The 17,339-nt window shown below is 49.3% G+C and overlaps 5 protein-coding genes across 5 annotated transcripts; 3 read left to right on the top strand and 2 right to left on the bottom strand.

The window, feature by feature from the left end:
• Positions 1-514: 514 nt before the first annotated feature.
• GIQ15_05392 (uncharacterized protein) lies at positions 515-2,129 on the bottom strand (the record flags this gene model as incomplete). Its single annotated transcript, XM_033552809.1, has 3 exons — positions 515-1,694; positions 1,751-1,907; positions 1,958-2,129. The coding sequence occupies 3 exons, from the start codon at positions 2,127-2,129 to the stop codon at positions 515-517; spliced, it is 1,509 nt and encodes a 502-aa protein (XP_033403953.1).
• A 4,639-nt stretch (positions 2,130-6,768) lies between these two features.
• GIQ15_05391 (peptidase S8 and S53) lies at positions 6,769-8,859 on the top strand (the record flags this gene model as incomplete). Its single annotated transcript, XM_033552808.1, has 1 exon — positions 6,769-8,859. One exon carries the CDS (start codon positions 6,769-6,771, stop codon positions 8,857-8,859), a length of 2,091 nt encoding a protein of 696 aa, XP_033403952.1.
• A 715-nt stretch (positions 8,860-9,574) lies between these two features.
• GIQ15_05390 (D-mandelate dehydrogenase) lies at positions 9,575-10,758 on the top strand (the record flags this gene model as incomplete). Its single annotated transcript, XM_033552807.1, has 3 exons — positions 9,575-10,434; positions 10,491-10,575; positions 10,645-10,758. The coding sequence occupies 3 exons, from the start codon at positions 9,575-9,577 to the stop codon at positions 10,756-10,758; spliced, it is 1,059 nt and encodes a 352-aa protein (XP_033403951.1).
• Positions 10,759-11,391: 633 nt separating this feature from the next.
• On the bottom strand, positions 11,392-12,839 carry GIQ15_05389 (uncharacterized protein; the record flags this gene model as incomplete). Its single annotated transcript, XM_033552806.1, has 2 exons — positions 11,392-11,935; positions 11,995-12,839. 2 exons carry the CDS (start codon positions 12,837-12,839, stop codon positions 11,392-11,394), a joined length of 1,389 nt encoding a protein of 462 aa, XP_033403950.1.
• A 957-nt stretch (positions 12,840-13,796) lies between these two features.
• GIQ15_05388 (uncharacterized protein) lies at positions 13,797-16,046 on the top strand (the record flags this gene model as incomplete). The annotated part of the gene is made up of 6 exons (XM_033552805.1): positions 13,797-14,170; positions 14,549-15,096; positions 15,153-15,230; positions 15,290-15,408; positions 15,480-15,865; positions 15,917-16,046. The coding sequence occupies 6 exons, from the start codon at positions 13,797-13,799 to the stop codon at positions 16,044-16,046; spliced, it is 1,635 nt and encodes a 544-aa protein (XP_033403949.1).
• Between the last annotated feature and the right edge of the window lie 1,293 nt (positions 16,047-17,339).

The following is a 17,339-nucleotide window of genomic DNA, read 5'->3' as shown; positions in this document are numbered from 1 at the left end:
GGACAGTATATATTTCTTTGTGTGATGTCGTTGACTAAAAACGAAAATGGCGCAAGATAAAGAACGGTCTCTATATCTATATCCATATTCATTCATAACACATACAAAGAATTCATACACATACAGATTGCGCCCTTTGTTTTCCAGCCATCCAGCTACAACGATCAAATAACACCATAAAGAAAAATAAAATAAACAAACGACAAAGCCCATGTACACGAAAAAAGGGGGGAAATGAATAAGTATGTACTCGAAGTTGAATAAACAATAGTGTTCTGATTGGGTGGACAATAGGCATTGGTTCAGCCGTATTGATGGGAATTGACTCCAACCTGAATAAGAAGGTAACAAGGGGGAAATGCCTAGGCAAATGAAGAAGGGTTAATGGTGAAGGTACATGAAGTACGTGACATAGATAGAATTGAATTCTCGAATACAGCTTTCTTGCCGAATGAAAAAAGAAAAATGTAAGCAAAGCATGTATTCCTATGTGATCACCTTATTGACAGGAAATTTAAAAGTTGCGACGACGGCGATGGCCGTGGCCGTGGCCATGTCCACCGTGGTGGCGGAGGAAGTTGTAGTCTCTCTTAGCTCCCTGGTGGGTAGGCCCTGGGACAACGGCTGTAGCATCAACGGTGTGCGTGACGGTCTGGCGAATAATAGCGACCTCGTGCACAACGCCTCCTTCGGTATAGGTAGTGGTGGTGTATGGACCGTTGGGGTCGGCGGGAGCGCTTGGAGCAGGTGGCATGGCAGTAGTTCCCGCCTTGACTGGTGGAGGGGATGGTACAACTGGAGGAGCTGGAGGAGCTGGTGGTGCAGGTGCAGCAGGGGGAGCAGGTGCAGCAGGGGGAGCAGGCGCAGCTGGGGGAGCTGGGAGAGCCGGAGTTGGGACGTGAAGCTTTGGTCCGCCGGGGACAGAGACGGATGGGACGCTGACGGCTGGAGCATGGGCAGCACCGCTGACGTAGGCTGGTCCGTTGGAGACCTTGGTGCCTCCAGGTAGACCAGAGGTGCAGAATTCGTACTCCTCGTCTTGGATGAGTTTTGGAACCTCCATCTTGCACTTATTCTGCTTAGCCTGGTCCTGAATGGTGAATGCACTGCACTTCTCGATCAGGCCGGAGTCATCGGTACAGGTCTTGATGGCATCCTGGAGCACACCCTCGTCCCATCCGTCGATGAAATCAGCGTGGTAGCCAGCGCCGGTTGGATCACCGTTGGAAAGGACGAACTTGCCATCCATGCCGGCGAAAGGCTTGGTGACCCAGATAGTCTCATAGAAAAGAGTGGCGAGACGAGTTTCGAAGCCCTTGGGGCAAGTTCCACCGTTGATCTCGCTGGGATAGGCGACATGGGACTTGTGATCCTTGGAGTCGAGATCCTTGCCGTTCCAGCAGGATGGGAACATAATCTCCAAACGGAGACCGTTGTCGCAAGTGCTGTCGATGAAGGACCGCTCGGGCATGGTGTGCCTGTACATGGAGGCTTCTGGGGGGTTGGCATAGTTCAGACAGTTGAAGCCAAGGGACTTTTGGCCAAGGGCGGACTGAGTGCGCTCCTTTTCGGTCCAGGCACCCTTTGGAGGGTCTGGCTGGACGAAGGGAAAGTCACGCAGGCCCGTGTCTCCTGCAATCATGCGGAAGCCGCGTGGGAAGGCCTTGAGGTTATCTCCATACAGAAGATAGTAGCTAAATAACGAGTTAGGACTTGATCTGGGTAGACGAATGAATGAACAAATGCATACACAAGAGTGCCACCGAGTTGCTCGGTGAGCTCAGCCGTTCCGTTGGCGTGAACGAAGTAGAGGGTAGGAACCCAGTAAGCGGACTTGTCCTCGATAACGGCACAAGACGTGCAGTCGGAGGCGGCCAACTGGTCACCAGTAACGGTAAAATCAAAGTCTAGTATATGAATTAGCCCAGTTCGTCTCAACATAAGTAGCAGCACATACTTTTACCGCCGTGGATGGCGTGGGCGTGAGGGGAGAGTTCGCCCGGGTTGACGATAGGATCCATCCTAGCCAGTCCCAGACGGCCCTGGCAAGGCATACGCCAGAAAGCAGCAGCTGGCGCAGCCATGGAGAGGACAGAAGCCGCCAAAGCGGTCAACTGAACGGTATGCATCGTGAGAGACAAATCTCAGCTTGAATTCTAGTTCAGAGGGAGTTCGTGATCCCGACCCAGTCGAGATGTAGTATGTAGATGTTCTATGTCAACAAAGGAGCGTGTGACTTTTTGAGAGTCGTATCTGGACACCTGCGAGACGTATTTCAGCTCGACGCTATGTTTGAATCTTTCTGGTATTGGAGCGAGCAGAGGCGACCAGCGAAACGGGGTTCTGATAGTCAATATCAGAAGGCAGATGGGCAGTGTGGGATAAGGAACGACAAGGCTGCGCGCCGAGAACGAAGGAGTGATCTGTCTGAGAGACAACAAGCAGCGCGGCCTGATAAATAAGAGAAGGACGAGACGAACGAGAAGAGAGGGACAAGAAGAAGAGAAGAAGAGAAACGATGCTGGAGATGGGGCTGAGATAGAGATAAAGAAGGATGAACAGGGGAAAAGGAAGTAGAAAAACGCCCGCCCGCGCTAGCCCGATTTGGGTCTACTGAAACAGCCAACCGCCGATCTGACACAGTTCATTAAACCGCGACATCCCATATTGCGTGGGACCTACGCTACGATATGGCCACGATACAGATGGTGCGGATGATACAGACTGGTGATGGATGTTCCATACGATATGGACGATATGACCGTACAATAACGATATGGATGATGATGATAGATGGTTCTGTTCCTGCGTTGTCCTTCAGCGCTAATGGCCAATGACGCCCCTCGATCGCCATGCTCAACGCCGATTCGCGAGTGTGTTGCCCCTGGGGCGGAATGTTCATTTACCTGGCATCGTCGCTGGGTCGGTCAATGCGACTTCTGACTGCCAGGGGCCAGGCAGTGAGCAGCGAGTAGCGAGTTCCGGGCGCATAGACACAGGTACTAATATGCACAGAACACCTTATTCAATGCGCAGGCCTGCTCGTCCAGGGTGCGGTATCAGAGTCAACCGCGTTTTTCTCCGCGGGACGGATCGACGGGCGAAGTGGTGGGTGTGAGCCCATGGGTTTACGGGCCTAGCGGGCTCCATCCATACCGGAGAGGGACATTGTATACGGAGGACGGTAGTTATAGGGCCCATGCCGCGGTGTCAGCTTGCGCTATTCGACGGCACGAAGGGACAAGTTAAGTAGACGGTCAGTTCGGCCGTTTGGCTGCCTCTGCCTTCTACTTCTGGACCGTTGAATGTCTGTGGGAGAGAAACATACAGCCTGCCAAGGAGGTTGCCGCCCTCCTCTCTCAGGGGTTTATTTTTGTTTCTCATGCTCTCGCTAAATCTACCCTGGCGGTCGGTCATCTTATGCCCTGAGTTATCGGTTGGGATGTCGCTGAGACGTGGGGGCTAACGTTTAACGGTGATGTCTAATAGTAATGTTCTAGTTCTACTTCAGCCAACTCATTCTAGGCAGAGTGGCCACGGCAGGGCGGCCGATGGCGAGGCAAACAGGTGGATGAACGTGGCGTGGCTGAGTGTCGACACTGACAAATAACAGCGATGACATGTTTGCTCCACGGACACGCTGTGCTATTGAAGCTTGACCCAGGGGAGATCGATCTTGCGGCCCGGCAATTCTGATACGGCATTTTTCCTATTGTCTAGGTACATTGACCATCCATTGATCTGTACCTGTACCGCTTCCCCTGATCGGGAGGATTGTTTAGTCACATCTATGTTTCCTCAGTCACTGCCGACCTGGAGCTGTGTTTCTCTGCGAAAATTTCTGATTGCTCCCATCGGAACGAACATCCTAGGCTGAGTAGGTGGTTCCAATCAGCCACTGTCGTCATCGCCAGCCACCACCAGCGCCGTCGTACAGTGCGCGTTGGTATCCATGTTTGCATGTGTCCGGCTAAAGCCACGCCGTAGGGCAGCAAGCCTTCAAGCCACTACCAGAGGGGTAACTATTCGTTGCTTGTTAAATTTGACGACGGGGCGACGGCTTGGAGGCAATCTGATACCGACAGACCGACTACATCTCAATTAATCCTGCTCCATTTTCGATTGGCCGTCACACCCGGTACGGTTAAGTCCTTGGATAATATTACCTAGCCAAATCTACGTAATCTTCGTTGATCTTGATGGATGAGCCAGGCTAGTGGACAGGAGGCATTGGAGATCTGATACGACACTCATTCGTAAATCAGAACTCGATCGATCGGGTGTGCCCTTGACGAACTGCGACTTGGAGGGCGATCAATACATGATTAATCCATATGGAGTGCTCCATACAAGTATCAATTATCAAACCAGAGGGTCCGTCGGACCCCATATTTTGCTCAAGCAATCGGAGGAGATATCCCTTTATGCATCTCTAGTTAAGAGCCCTTAACCTTGTCCTCACACTTTCCCTTACCCCTTGGACTTCCCCTTATGAGAAAGGTGTAACTTTTATCCGATTAGCTGATAAGTCGCTCGGGGCCCTGAAGGCTTAGGTAGAGACTTCTGCAGACCTTTATCGTCTGTCGAGAATTGGCGAATGAGATATATATAAGTATAAGTGCTAGTGTCGATGTATATAACTGATATATAAGGAATCAAAGTGGAACATGAACAATGGAGTACATGCTTCAACGCTGAAGGGATCATCCTTCTGATTGCTTATCCTTGCCATCCCCTTTCTGTGTGATGGGACTTCTCGTACGAAATCTTATCATCGTCAAAGGCCCATCATCAAAGATAACATTTCCTTCACCTTGTGTTTATCCTTTCCTTGAATGATTTGGCCTTTATCCTTCCCCTTGAACGATGATATGGAGATTATACGAGAACGAAGGAACTTTAAGCGCCCGCGCTAAAGAATAACTCTAATAGTTAGTTACATAAGCCAAGCCGGAACTTCCGTTTTAACTGGTCGAGCTAGCGATAAACAAACAGGCAACTTCATCCATGTTCACCATACGGCGTACTCTGCGCTCCTCTTTGCTCGATCGATACAATATCCTTGGGTTATATACATGTTTTTACTTCATGGGTCGGTACTACGACGAACCAGATGATTGGACAAGCGATCTATTTGAGAACAAAAAGATAACCCCGTCCGGTTCGAATGCAGCACGCTTGACTATAATATAAACAGAGAATAAACTTGACTAATTCTCGGACACGACAAGGCGAAGCAGGAGAAGATACGAACAGCATTTCGCAGAGATTTAACCTATGGCCATATACGATAATCGCTAGGCCTGGACTAACTTTATTTGATAGTGAATTTCTATCATATGACAGATTATCCCAGTTGGTTCATCGATCATGAGCAGATAGAGATGGTGGATAGCTCAACGCCGTCGATTTACAATAAAAACAGCAGCTTCAAAATATGGATCGTGGGGTTAACTAATCTTTTGGAGCTAATCATACATAGCCAGCAGCTCCCTCTTAACTTCTATACATCTTCTTTGATATCGCCGTTTACCTTCACTTTGTGTTCAATCATGAACCTGTACTTAGCACGTGATACATAAACAGATAGAAAATTCCTTCTATATTAACATCAACCAGTAATATCACCTATATTCTATTCTCCATAACAGGGCAGTGATGTAACTGGTTAAATCACACACCGTTATTGGCATGGAAGCTATAATAAGGAGGCAAGATGATCCGCGAACAACCTTGATCATTGCTACTTCAGTACTCCGTGCCATTATATTGCTTCTTCAACAGTCGCCACCATCATCGCACACGCCCGTTGATACGAAGTACGAGACCTCGCAGCCGTCGCCATCAGCCCCCCCCGTCAATGTAACAATGGCGTTTATGAAAACAAATTCGTGAGATGATGACATCCATCATCCAACCCCGATGGGAATCAGGGATAGCTTCTTCGTTCCTTTTCCTGTCCCATGGGAGACGCCCTCAAGTAACACGAAGCTGCAGCTAAGACCCCCCAGCTGGACGTTGCAGTACTTGGCCTGACCAAGGATCGCGATGCCGGTGATCAGCCAGTAATCGGTCGCCGTGGCTGACTTGGAGCTGTGTCGCTGCAGCAAGATCGCGAGGGGGTTCGCCTAGGTCATCCATCGCGCTGCCAAAGCTACCGTGTTTCCTTTTCTCGTCGTCTAGTAGAGACGTTTGTTTGGCTGTTCTGCATTGTCAAGACCTCAGCTCTGTGACGACCAGGCCTGCGATGTCCGGAGGCATTCTCATCTCGGTTCGCACCGCAGATGGGCCCGTCAGGATGACTTGTTTATAGCCACTAGAAGTCGCTTTTGAGTTCTTGTGGGGGAAGCCATTTCTGAGCTGCATCAGAAAAACCCAGGAAGCGGGAGAGAGTTCTATGGCCTGCACCTGATATTGGACGGGCTGAAGGGAAGATGTGGGGGATGGAGGGATACAATACCCCTCTCTATCTCAGCTTGCGCGGCCACAGCATATACTGAAGGGTCGGGCTATCTATAAAAGAGAGCTCCTGTTCTCGTTGCTGGTGATGTACTGGCAAGTCACGGTTGTAGTGACTGAAGCATCTGCGTGGATCAGCTGTTTTTCCAAAACGGGTAATTTTATACCCCTTCCTTATATATATCTACCTTCCCCATTCCAATACTCAACTGCTTTTTGCACCAACCTGCAATTCATTGATCAAACATATCCTGATTATCTACTTATCACCACATTCAGTTCGTCCGTCAAGTCTTGAGATAAACAATCATGTCTCTCATCTCCATCAACGGGAATGACCTCAACCCCCAGAGCCAAAGACCTGTCCTCCAGGCCCTTGGCATGGAATCGGAAGACTCGTCCAAGTCGAACTATATCCTGATTCAAACCAAGGAGCTCCTCGAGGACGACCAGGAAGACGAGCTCGAGCGCCTAGGCGTCGACATCCAGGAATATGTCTCGTTCAAGACGTACCTCTGCAGCTATAAACCAGCTGATCTAGCTGCTATCCGCTCCCTACCATTCGTGGCATGGGCAAACGTCTACCTTGACATGTTTGTCATCCAGTCGGCCATGAAATCTGTACCACCAAGCACAAACGCGCTTGCTGCCTTTTCTGGTACCGTGCCGAGGTCTAGCCGTCGTCGTACGGTAGATATCGTGCTTCACAACGATGTAGACTCTACGTCACAGGAGCTACACGACGCCCTTGGCATGGCCACGCGGGCTGCCACTTCGTGCTTCCGTGTTGGACCGAAGAAGATCCGAATGATTATCGAGGAGCAACACATGGATGAAGTTGCAGCTATCGACGACGTTAGAAGCATCCATGAAGTTCACCCGGCCGTTCTGTTCAACAACAAGGCTGTCCCTATCATCAAGGGCGAGGTCGACACTAGTAGTGATGCCCCTATTGGCACCATGGAGGCCAAAACCGAGGCTCTACCCTATACAGGAGAGGGCGAAATCGTTGCCGTTGGTGACACTGGCTTCGACAAAGGCAGCACAACCGATACCCACCCAGCATTTACGGGACGTGTCAAGCATCTCTATGCCCTAGGCCGCACGAACCCGGCAACGGCTGACGATCCAAACGGCCATGGCACTCACGTCTGCGGCTCTGTCCTTGGAGACGGGGTCTCTGAAAAAATGGGCGGGAAAATCCAGGGCACAGCACCTAAAGCCACTCTAGTCCTGCAATCGCTGCTAGATAGCAACAATGGACTCGGTGGAATCCCAGACGACCTCACCAACCTGTTCATTCAGCCATATAAAGACCACGGTGCGAGGATTCATACAAACTCTTGGGGAAGTAACAGCCCAAGCGGTCAACTCCCCTATGACTCTAGCAGCGAAGAGATCGACCGCTTCGTCTGGGATCATCAGGACATGGTCATCCTTTTCGCTGCTGGAAATGCAGGCGCTGATGCGGATCAGGATGGGTCCAATGATAAGAATCAGATCGGCTCCCAGGCCGCAGCAAAGAATTGCATCACTGTTGGCGCAAGTGAAAACGATCGCCCTGATATTGCAGTAACCTACGCTCCATGGTTCCCAAATAAGCCCTACAACGACGACCGCGTGGCCGACCATCCTAACGGCATGGCAGCATTCAGCTCCCGTGGTCCTACCAAGGAAGGACGCATTAAGCCCGATGTCGTTGCACCAGGGACATCTATCCTATCCACTCGTTCGTCAAAGTTGTTGAAGCCTAGCACCACGTTCGGAACGAGCACGGATCCAGCTTGGTTTTTCAACGGGGGAACCAGCATGGCAACCCCCCTAGTGGCCGGAGGTGTGGCACTCATTCGCCAGGCCCTTGTTAAGAACGGCACAAAGGACCCATCCGCTGCCCTTATCAAAGCAATGCTCATCAACGGCGCCGTCGAGCTGCCTGGTCAATACGTTCCATCCGAGGCTGGTCCATCACCAAATATCAGCTCCGGATACGGCCGTGTTCACGTCAAGAACTCCATTTCCCTGCCCAATGAAGAAAGTGCTGGATATCGCGAGGGAGGCCCTCTTACTCAGGGCAAGACTGACTCCGAGCTGGTCATCAAAGTGCCCAAGAAGGCAGAAGGTAGCTCTACTTTGAAAGTGACCTTGGTCTGGTCCGACCCACCAGGTGCAACGCTACAGAATGACCTGGACTTGATCGTGACTGCGTCCGATGGCACCGAGAGACATGGCAATATGGGCTCTAAGAAAGATTTTGATCGATCTAACAACGTCGAGCAGGTTGTATGGACAAAGATTCCAAGTGGAGATGTCAAGGTCCAAGTGCGAGCTTTCCACATCTTCAAGAAGCAGTTTGCACAGCGCTTTGCGGTTGCCTGGAGCATCGATAAGCCTCTCAAATAGGCTGGTCTAACAGTCTTTATTAGTACTGGACAAAAGGCATGTCTAGTTAGGATGTTTTATGACACTCTTAGTTTGAATTCTAGTACTATTTTCGGGTTAATTTTTATATCAGGACGAAAATATGATACAAATGTCTTATCAAAATTCTCCAAAGCCCCAAAGCTTTACCAGTAAAGGTGCCTCGGTTAACCCGATCTATAACCCCAGGAAGTTTGGTAGGCCTTTTACATCTTCAACCTACTCTAACCCCTTAGGATGAAACATAAATTAGAATGAGCGTGGCAGATCACACGTAGTATAGCTTGATAGGCCCACAAGAGCTTCATGTATCACTTCTCTCGCCGTCCATGTCGTTTTATCGTCAGTAGCGAAGATATGCCATCATTATTCAGCCAAACGCTCTGTACGTCATGGGATACGAAGATGCGCCCTTCTCTCCCCCGAGATATCATCCCAATCCTACGATGTGGGGCAGCATCGGAGGTCCCTCCGCATTCCCTGATGTCCCTGATGTCCCTGATGTCCCTGAACCTCAGTAACCGCTTCTCTCGCAGACTATGCAAGCGGAGAAGAACAGTTGCGAGTAGGTATACATATATCGACAGGCAGCAGATTTGTAAGGCTGGTCCAGTTCGGAATGCGTGTGAGCATCATAGCTAATCTGGCTCAAAGCAGGAAGCAGGACAGCCGCATCGTATACGTATAACGAGCAATAATGGGAAAACCAACCATTCTCTATGTCGGAAACCCGATACGTTTTTCCCGTGAGCGCTGGGCAGAGCTTGAAAAGCGCTGTAACGTGCTATACTACTCTAAACTCCCCCTCTCCGAGCTCATAGAGGCCTTCAGCGAGGGAGGTAAATACTCGACCGTAGACGGCATTCTTCGACCGAATAACACCCTGACCAACAATCTGCCTCTCTTCAACAAGGAGCTAATCCCTCATCTACCTCCGTCGTTGAAGATAATCGCCTCGGTCAACCATGGCTACGACGGACAGGATACGGAAGAACTAGCACGGCATAAAATATGGTACTGTAACGGTGCCGGTGCAGCAAACGATTCGACAGCAGACCTAGCTTTGTTTCTAATCATAGCTACGTTTCGACGAACGAGCTTCTGCGAACATAAGGTTCGTAGCTTACGGAGAGGAAACTACTATGACATCGAGGATGAGGTTGCTGAGATCGCGCACAATCCACACGGGAAGGTCCTAGGTATTGTAGGTCTGGGAGAGATCGGGCAGGCGGTAGCCACGCGAGCTTTGGCGCTGGGCATGAAGATACATTATTTCGGCCGGTCGAAAAAAACTAGCGCGGTGGAATCAAAGCTGGGAGGCGCAGTATATCACTCCGAGTTGAAAGGGTTGCTGGAGGTTACGGATTGCTTGTTGTTAGCTTGTCCGCATACGCCGGAAACGCACCATCTGCTTAATTCAGAAACATTCAAACTGATGAAACGCGGTGTTCGAGTCATCAATGTTGGGCGTGGGAAGTGTGTGGATGAAGAGGCGTTGGCTGATGCCATTGACGAAGGGATAGTGAGCAGTGCTGGGCTAGATGTTTATCAGGACGAGTACGTCTCCCTCTTCACGTCTAAATATTCACTTTTCGCTGACAACCTATCCATAGACCCAAGATTAATGCCCGATTACTCGATAACTGGCATGTCACATTGTTACCGCATGTTGGAGGAGCAACGATTGATACGCAAGCAGTAAGCTCGATGCTCCCTCCTGTCTCTAGTTGCCAACGGCTTCCGAAGCTAACAAGGACAATTATACAGAACTTTGAACAAATAGCCATGGGCAACATTGAGGCGTTCTTCTTCGGTGATGGCAAGCCTCTTACCCCAGTCAACAAAGTCGAAGACTACAAACCCAGTACAGAGCGACTGTAGGGGTATGGAACATATAACCTCCTTGCTTGTCTCTTTTGGCTTGGTAAATGGTGACTTCTTTGAGCTGGTTATGCATTTCTATGTGTATGAGTTCAATTACACAGCACAGGTTTTATGTTGGCTACCTAGCTCTTTGAATGTTTGGTGTTGTTAGCGTTAGTTATCTAGCAGATATCTCCAAGCTTGTATATACTCTTGGTAACATTAGTGTAAATGATGCTATCAATATTGCATATATATCATTTTATTTATTTAGTCCCTCCCTTCTTAGCTCATCCTTCTTCTTTGCTCCTTAAACAATGTTCTCTCTCCGCCTTCAACGCCCAGGTTTTCAATACAGGGCCTTTTGCTATCGAGACTGTTCTTTCTACACTCCTGCGCGCTTAGAGAAATTGCGTTCCACGGTAAGAGTCGAGACCGTCACCGCTGACTTGGAGAAAGAAACCTGCGGAAACACTGTGGATTATGCGTGCTTAACCGTAGTTTGAAAGTTCCTTCAGTGCAGTATCTGCCCTGGGTTTCCATATATATATATATATATATTATAGCACGGTTCGCTTCCTTGGAAGTTGCTCTTCCGGAGTAGCTATCTTCAAATGGATGCTGTGATGGCAATCCTAGAATAGCCAACTCCTAGAACTTCAATGCGGCAATGGAGACCAGAAGCTGAAGTGCCGCCAGGATGTTCGCTGCTCCCCCAACCAGTAACACAGCCCAGAAAGTGTACCATTGTAAAGGATTACGCCTGTCGCACCACAAATCAGTCAGCTTGCTAGGTCTCTGACGTGTATTGAACTGCTGGAGCCTGATCAACCGTGGTCCGAGCCTCGGGAAATCACCTCGAGAGCTATACACGTCACTTTGCTGGAGTTGACCTTCCATGGTCCGACAGGTGATTGGCCATATCTCGGATGGATAGCTTTGCAAAGTTGTGTCGTATGTCTTCCACCACCTACTGCCGCGCTCGTACTTGCATTCACAGAGATCCGAGAGCATTCTGTCCACCACTTGGTCTGCGGACGAGTTCTTCAACTTGCAGATTTCCTCACGTGCAACCTTCCTGGACTTGCCATCTTGTCCAAACAGAAGGCGGTAGGAGAGGATAATTTCTTGCGCTAGACTGACGCAGCACTGGTCTTTCTCCTCTGGGGACAAAGGGTCGAGTTGCTCATAAACACTATCATCGGTTAGCTGTAACGAAGTTAATAAGGGCCTGTACGAGGATTTGCACTATACCTTTGAATCACCGGGAAAACGTTGTCTCCATGGGTAGCAAGCAATGCGCAGAATGTGGGGAAGCGAAACAAGGACAGCCGACGATTAGCTGGATTGAACCGTAGATGCTCGCTGATGGTATCGGTCCATTGAATCGAGACGTGTCCAAAGTAGCGTAAAGAGTAGATGTTAAGGCTTGCCTCGTACAAGCTATCCGTTTCTCGAGGTCTCGATCTATCAACTATGCGTTCGCGGGACTGGCCACCCCAGTTTTGTGACTTGAATGCCCGAAAGATGGTCATGAGTGGCCGCTTACATCTGTCGTTCAGCCTGTTCGTAGAGGGGGTTGATGTCGATTTGACGCCGTTCGGCAGGAGGCATGCGAAATTCGACGGCACAGAATCTGTGAAGATCAACCTAGGCCGCATCGCTAGGCTTGACCAGCACAAAACCCCAAAAATGGCAATGTAAAGATAGGCCGTCTCCTGGGCTCTTATATGCGTTTTGGAGGCACCACTTCGCTCGTCGAGGCACTCTGCTATGTCGTCTATGCTGACTTCGGGTGATTCTGACTGTATCAACCGCAACACTGCAACACTCCAGTCCCAACAATCTGTAATCTCTTTGGTTTTTGTGCAGGATATCAATTCCCAGATCAAGCCAAAGGCTGGGTCCATCAGTGACGGGAAAGCGTCATGCTCTAAATAGTGGCAGTATGATTCGATCCCAGGGAAGCTGGTGAGAATTTCCGGCTTGACGTCGAATAGTAATTGGATAAATTCCAAGCGTCTATTGTAGGCAAATTTCCGGATAACCGAGTCCGCTTGTGTTTCTAAATCCTCTGATTTCTCGCGGGATAATGTCATTTTCTGAAGCAGTCGTTGCATTTTGGAGCCGTCCACGTTCAAACGACACTTGCGCCCAGTGTGACCTCTTCACGAGCAAAATAATAACTCCAAAAACAAAGCTGTCAAACTGAACAGAGTGTGTATGTTTGTTGTTCCCTTCAAGTCACGGCTGTGAACGCGAATATCATCCAAGGCCGTATACACGGAACGGATCCGGGGTATTTAACGTCACATAATGGGACATGTCCCTTCTATCTTTCTGTGCCAGTAATAGTTGAATGTGAGGCTGGCGGTTAAAAGATGGGGCTGATACATTGCAGGCCCTGCTGTCCTTTAGGAACGACCATTTGTATCTTCATTATCACTCTCCTCTCTAGGGTCGAGCAGCTGCCCTAGATGAGCGAAGACCAGTACATTATGAGGCGGATCCAACAGTCGCAGGGACGGCCATTTTGTGATCACAGCATTGATTGTGGTCTTTCGAGGTCTAGCAATGGGCCGAGTGTTTTTACGCGCCATCTTGCAGCCGCCGTGATTGTTATGCGTCCATTGAACCAAGGGCTTGGCGATAAAACCACCCTTACGGCGAATTGCTTGATAGCAGGCCCGTTGAATGTTTGATATCTGGTTCGTTAGGCCAATTTGGTGCTCGATATAGGCCAGTTTGATGCGCGGTTCGGCTTATGGTGCTGGAAGTAAATAACTCGGTAACTCATCACCATAGGGAAACGTCCAGGTCTAACATACCCAACGGTTATTTGCACTTCCCTATCAAATCCCTGCCAAGTTTGCTATATACCTGACAAAGACCTCGATAGAGGAGGGTTTAGCCGTTTTATTAGCACCGCAACCCTCCTCTGTGGACCCCAATCCATATCTACAGTAGAAAGTCCTCTCAGTTTAATGCTTCGAACCTGCGTTCTCCGACCTCTCTTGCATACTTGCACGCCCAAGACTACCTTTGCATCCTTGAGAATGACAACCCAGGCCCGGAATCAGGTCATCAACGCGCCATCAGACGAGGCTCCCCGCAACGCTACATCAGTCTTTCTCGCCGGCACCACCAGCAGAGTCGACGCTCGCGACTGGCGTGAGGTTATATGTACCGCACTCTCTGACACGCCCGTGACAATCTATAACCCCTACCGCGCTGATTGGGATAGCTCGTGGCGCGAGGACATCAATTTCGCTCCCTATCGCGAACAGGTGGAGTGGGAGCTCGAAAAGCAGGAGAGGGCCAACATTGTCGTTGTTTACTTCCACCCGTCTACCCAGGCACCGGTCAGCTTGCTCGAGTTCGGGCTCTGTGCGCGGACGCCAGGAAAGGCCATCGTTGTCTGTCCCGAGGGGTACTGGAAGAGGAGTAACGTTCAGATTGTGTGCAAGAGATATGGAGTTGAAATGGTAGACACTGTTGATGGACTGAGAGACGCGATTGCAAAGAGGCTGCCTGTTAGTTTGTGACTTTTTGGTCGAAGTCCTTTGAGGATAATCTATTGTAAATGGCATCTTGAGAGATAATACAAGTACGAACCCGATGCAACCTGCGCGTTGCTCACCGGACATCATTTCTACCAGCTTCCAGCGTATTAGTTCTTGAACCAGCCACCAGCCACCTGCTACTGTAGCCAACTCGTGGAAATGTTAACATCTTTATATCAAGTCGTCGAGTCGTTTTGACAAAAGGAGAGGATTATGTAACCGGATTAGTTGGCTTATATAAACAGGCGAGAGTATGCCCGGATAATCAACAGGCCGGATGAGCTCGAAAAATGTCAAGATCGCGCTTCAATGCTTCCATCCTCAACGATGTACCGTTCAATTCCGGCCCTCCTTGCGAAGAACAAGCAAGTGATCATAAAAGGGAGCGATGTTTCGTACCGGGTCCTCAAAACACTGGGGGACTACAACTTTCAGGCTTCAATTCAGGAAAATGAAAGCTCGCAGACCACTCCATCACAACCTAAAAGTGTAAATCCCTACAGCTTGGTGGTTATGAAGACAGGACTTACTCCCGCCCTATACCAGCGAGAATTGGATTTTTACAAATTAAATTGCATTCGCTCTTCCCCCTATATACAGCCGATTCGAGAGATCATCGATAATGAGGAGGACAGATGCATGGTATTCGATTCCATGGGCTGTCACCTTCCGGCAGCGAGGGAACAGATGTACGAACGGGGTCCTGTATTTATAGCAGCTCTAGCGAAGTCACTCCTCGAAGCCGTCAAGGTATTTTCAGATATGGACGGGAAGGGTCCCCATGTGCATACAGGTAAACCCCACCAGAGTTAATCCAGTATACCATTGGACAAACTGACATCTCCCAAGATATCCAACCATATAATATTACCGTCTCAGATGCCAATGCATGGAATCTCTCGATTAAACTAGGAAACCTTTCAAGGAGTATGTCTTATTGCGTATTTCCCAGTTCCATTAAAACACCCCATGCTCATTTCCTATAGTGATTGCTTCTGGGAGTATCGCCCCCTTCCCAGTACAGAGGCGTTCGATTCGGGCTCCTGAGATTTGGAAAGGAGGGTTGGTCACACCCGCTTGTGACGTTTGGTCTGTTGGCGTTTGCGTGAGTTTCATAATATTATTATTGATTAACGTGGTTATCCTATTTTGATCCCTTATTAACCGATACTATAGCTAGCACAAGCCCTTATACCTCCAACCCGACCACTCTTTGGGAACCTGGACTTCGTCGGTCTTCGTGGGTTTGCTTATATTAAAGTAGATGAAGCTGCCTGGTGTATTGGCAAAATCATCCGGCTTCTTGGCCCTCTAAAACGAGACGAGTTACGAAAACATAAGGAAGAATTTGATCTTGCGGAGACCCTAGCGGAGAATGGGAGTTTCGAACTTGGCACTCTTGAAGAAGAGCTTGCTAAAATCGATCTTCCTCCAGATTGCATCGCGTTCATTCGATATCTTCTAGATACAGACCACACGACGAGGCCTACAGCGAAGGAAGCACTACGCCATCCGTGGCTTAAGATTGCGGATAAAAAGCCCCCAATATATGAAGCGTTTGGGTATGCCTAATCGCTCTCTTATACATAACCCCCTGACTACGGCTGCCTCAGACAAACGGAAGTCGACATCAACCCTGCTGGATTTACCGGGCAATTTGAAAGCCACACCTCGCACTGTATCATCATATCTCACACCCTTATCACCGAAATGTTCCTCCCCCAAATGACCTTACCCGAATAAACCCGATTGTATCATTAATAAGACTGGATATCATAGCTTTTCGCTTTTTGCAACAGCAGCCACCAGAACTGTGGAGCTGTTAATAAGAGACTTGAACAACAATATTGAAACCACTTGTACTTAGTTCATGTAGACACTAGGGTTTATGGATCAATAGACCTGTTATAATGGGCATGTTTCAGTGATGGATGTTCTCCCAATAGCTATAGCCTGGGGTAATCTTCATTACAAACTACTAAAATACTACAACGATATGGAGAAGAACGTTATACACACCCTCCACTAAGACAGCAAAACATAGCTAGTTGATCCTGCAACTAATTATAAAGGTCTAGAATTACTCATGCTTCTTCGATCCTACTTTTTCGATCCTACTTCTTCGCCATGTTCATCAAATGGGCATAACCCTAGCCGCCGGGAGCCGACGGACCAATCTGCTGATAGTCATAGTACATCTGAGGAACCCTTGAAAGACCACTAGAATAGTCTTCCAATGAATAATGATCCATGCCGCAACATGTCAAACGAACGCTGAACCTGGGCAATCCCGCGGCTGGCCACTTGGCGATGTGCGAGAAACTGTGCAAGGAACCTGGCAACAAACGCTCAGATGGCGTCGACAGCTTCCAGGGACAATTCTCCCAGGGCGCCCAGTCAGGGAGCTGGATTAATATATGAAATGCTACCGGAACCCCTATGATAGAGGTCTGAACCCTCCTCCTATAGCTGTTCCGCGGGTTCCCAGAGGCTAACTATTAATATTAGCTGGCTTGCTCTGCTCCACAAACCGTTCGCCAGAAAGTTCTTCCCATCGTGTTTCCAAGGCCTGAACCTATCAGAAATATCCGTTGCATCATCTGATTCTTTTCCAGGTTCCTTTTTTTTCCTTGACCTTGTTCGTTTTTCTCTCTGGGTCGACGGTAGAGGAAAAAGCAGGTGTCAGGATGGGCTAAATCGACAATCATCCAGAGTCTGCCTTGTATTCTCTCCATTTCATCACATATCTTCAATCGCCGACGGACGACGGCTGTGCTTATCTCTTGAGATACATATAGCATCACTCTCTACGACCATGGCCGCGGACCAGGAGCAGGACCAGTTGCGGGCTTACGGGCTACGCCCCGAGTCGCGGTTCTGATCATCATGACTGGGGAACGATATGTATGCGTCCCTCGCCGTCAGGATTTATACCAGCCCGTGGATTCCAGCAGGCAGCTCTGGAGGCGTCCCCAACGTTCCAAAACGATGGCTCCGAGCCAGGCGAGTTTCGACGTTGTGGTCAACGCTTCCGGG

The sequence above is a fragment of the Arthroderma uncinatum genome (genome assembly GCF_011692745.1).
Source record: "Arthroderma uncinatum strain CBS 119779 chromosome Unknown scaffold4, whole genome shotgun sequence".
NCBI lineage: Eukaryota > Fungi > Ascomycota > Eurotiomycetes > Onygenales > Arthrodermataceae > Arthroderma > Arthroderma uncinatum.
Note: the sequence above shows the minus strand (reverse complement) of the source record. Positions and strands in the feature narration are given on the sequence as shown.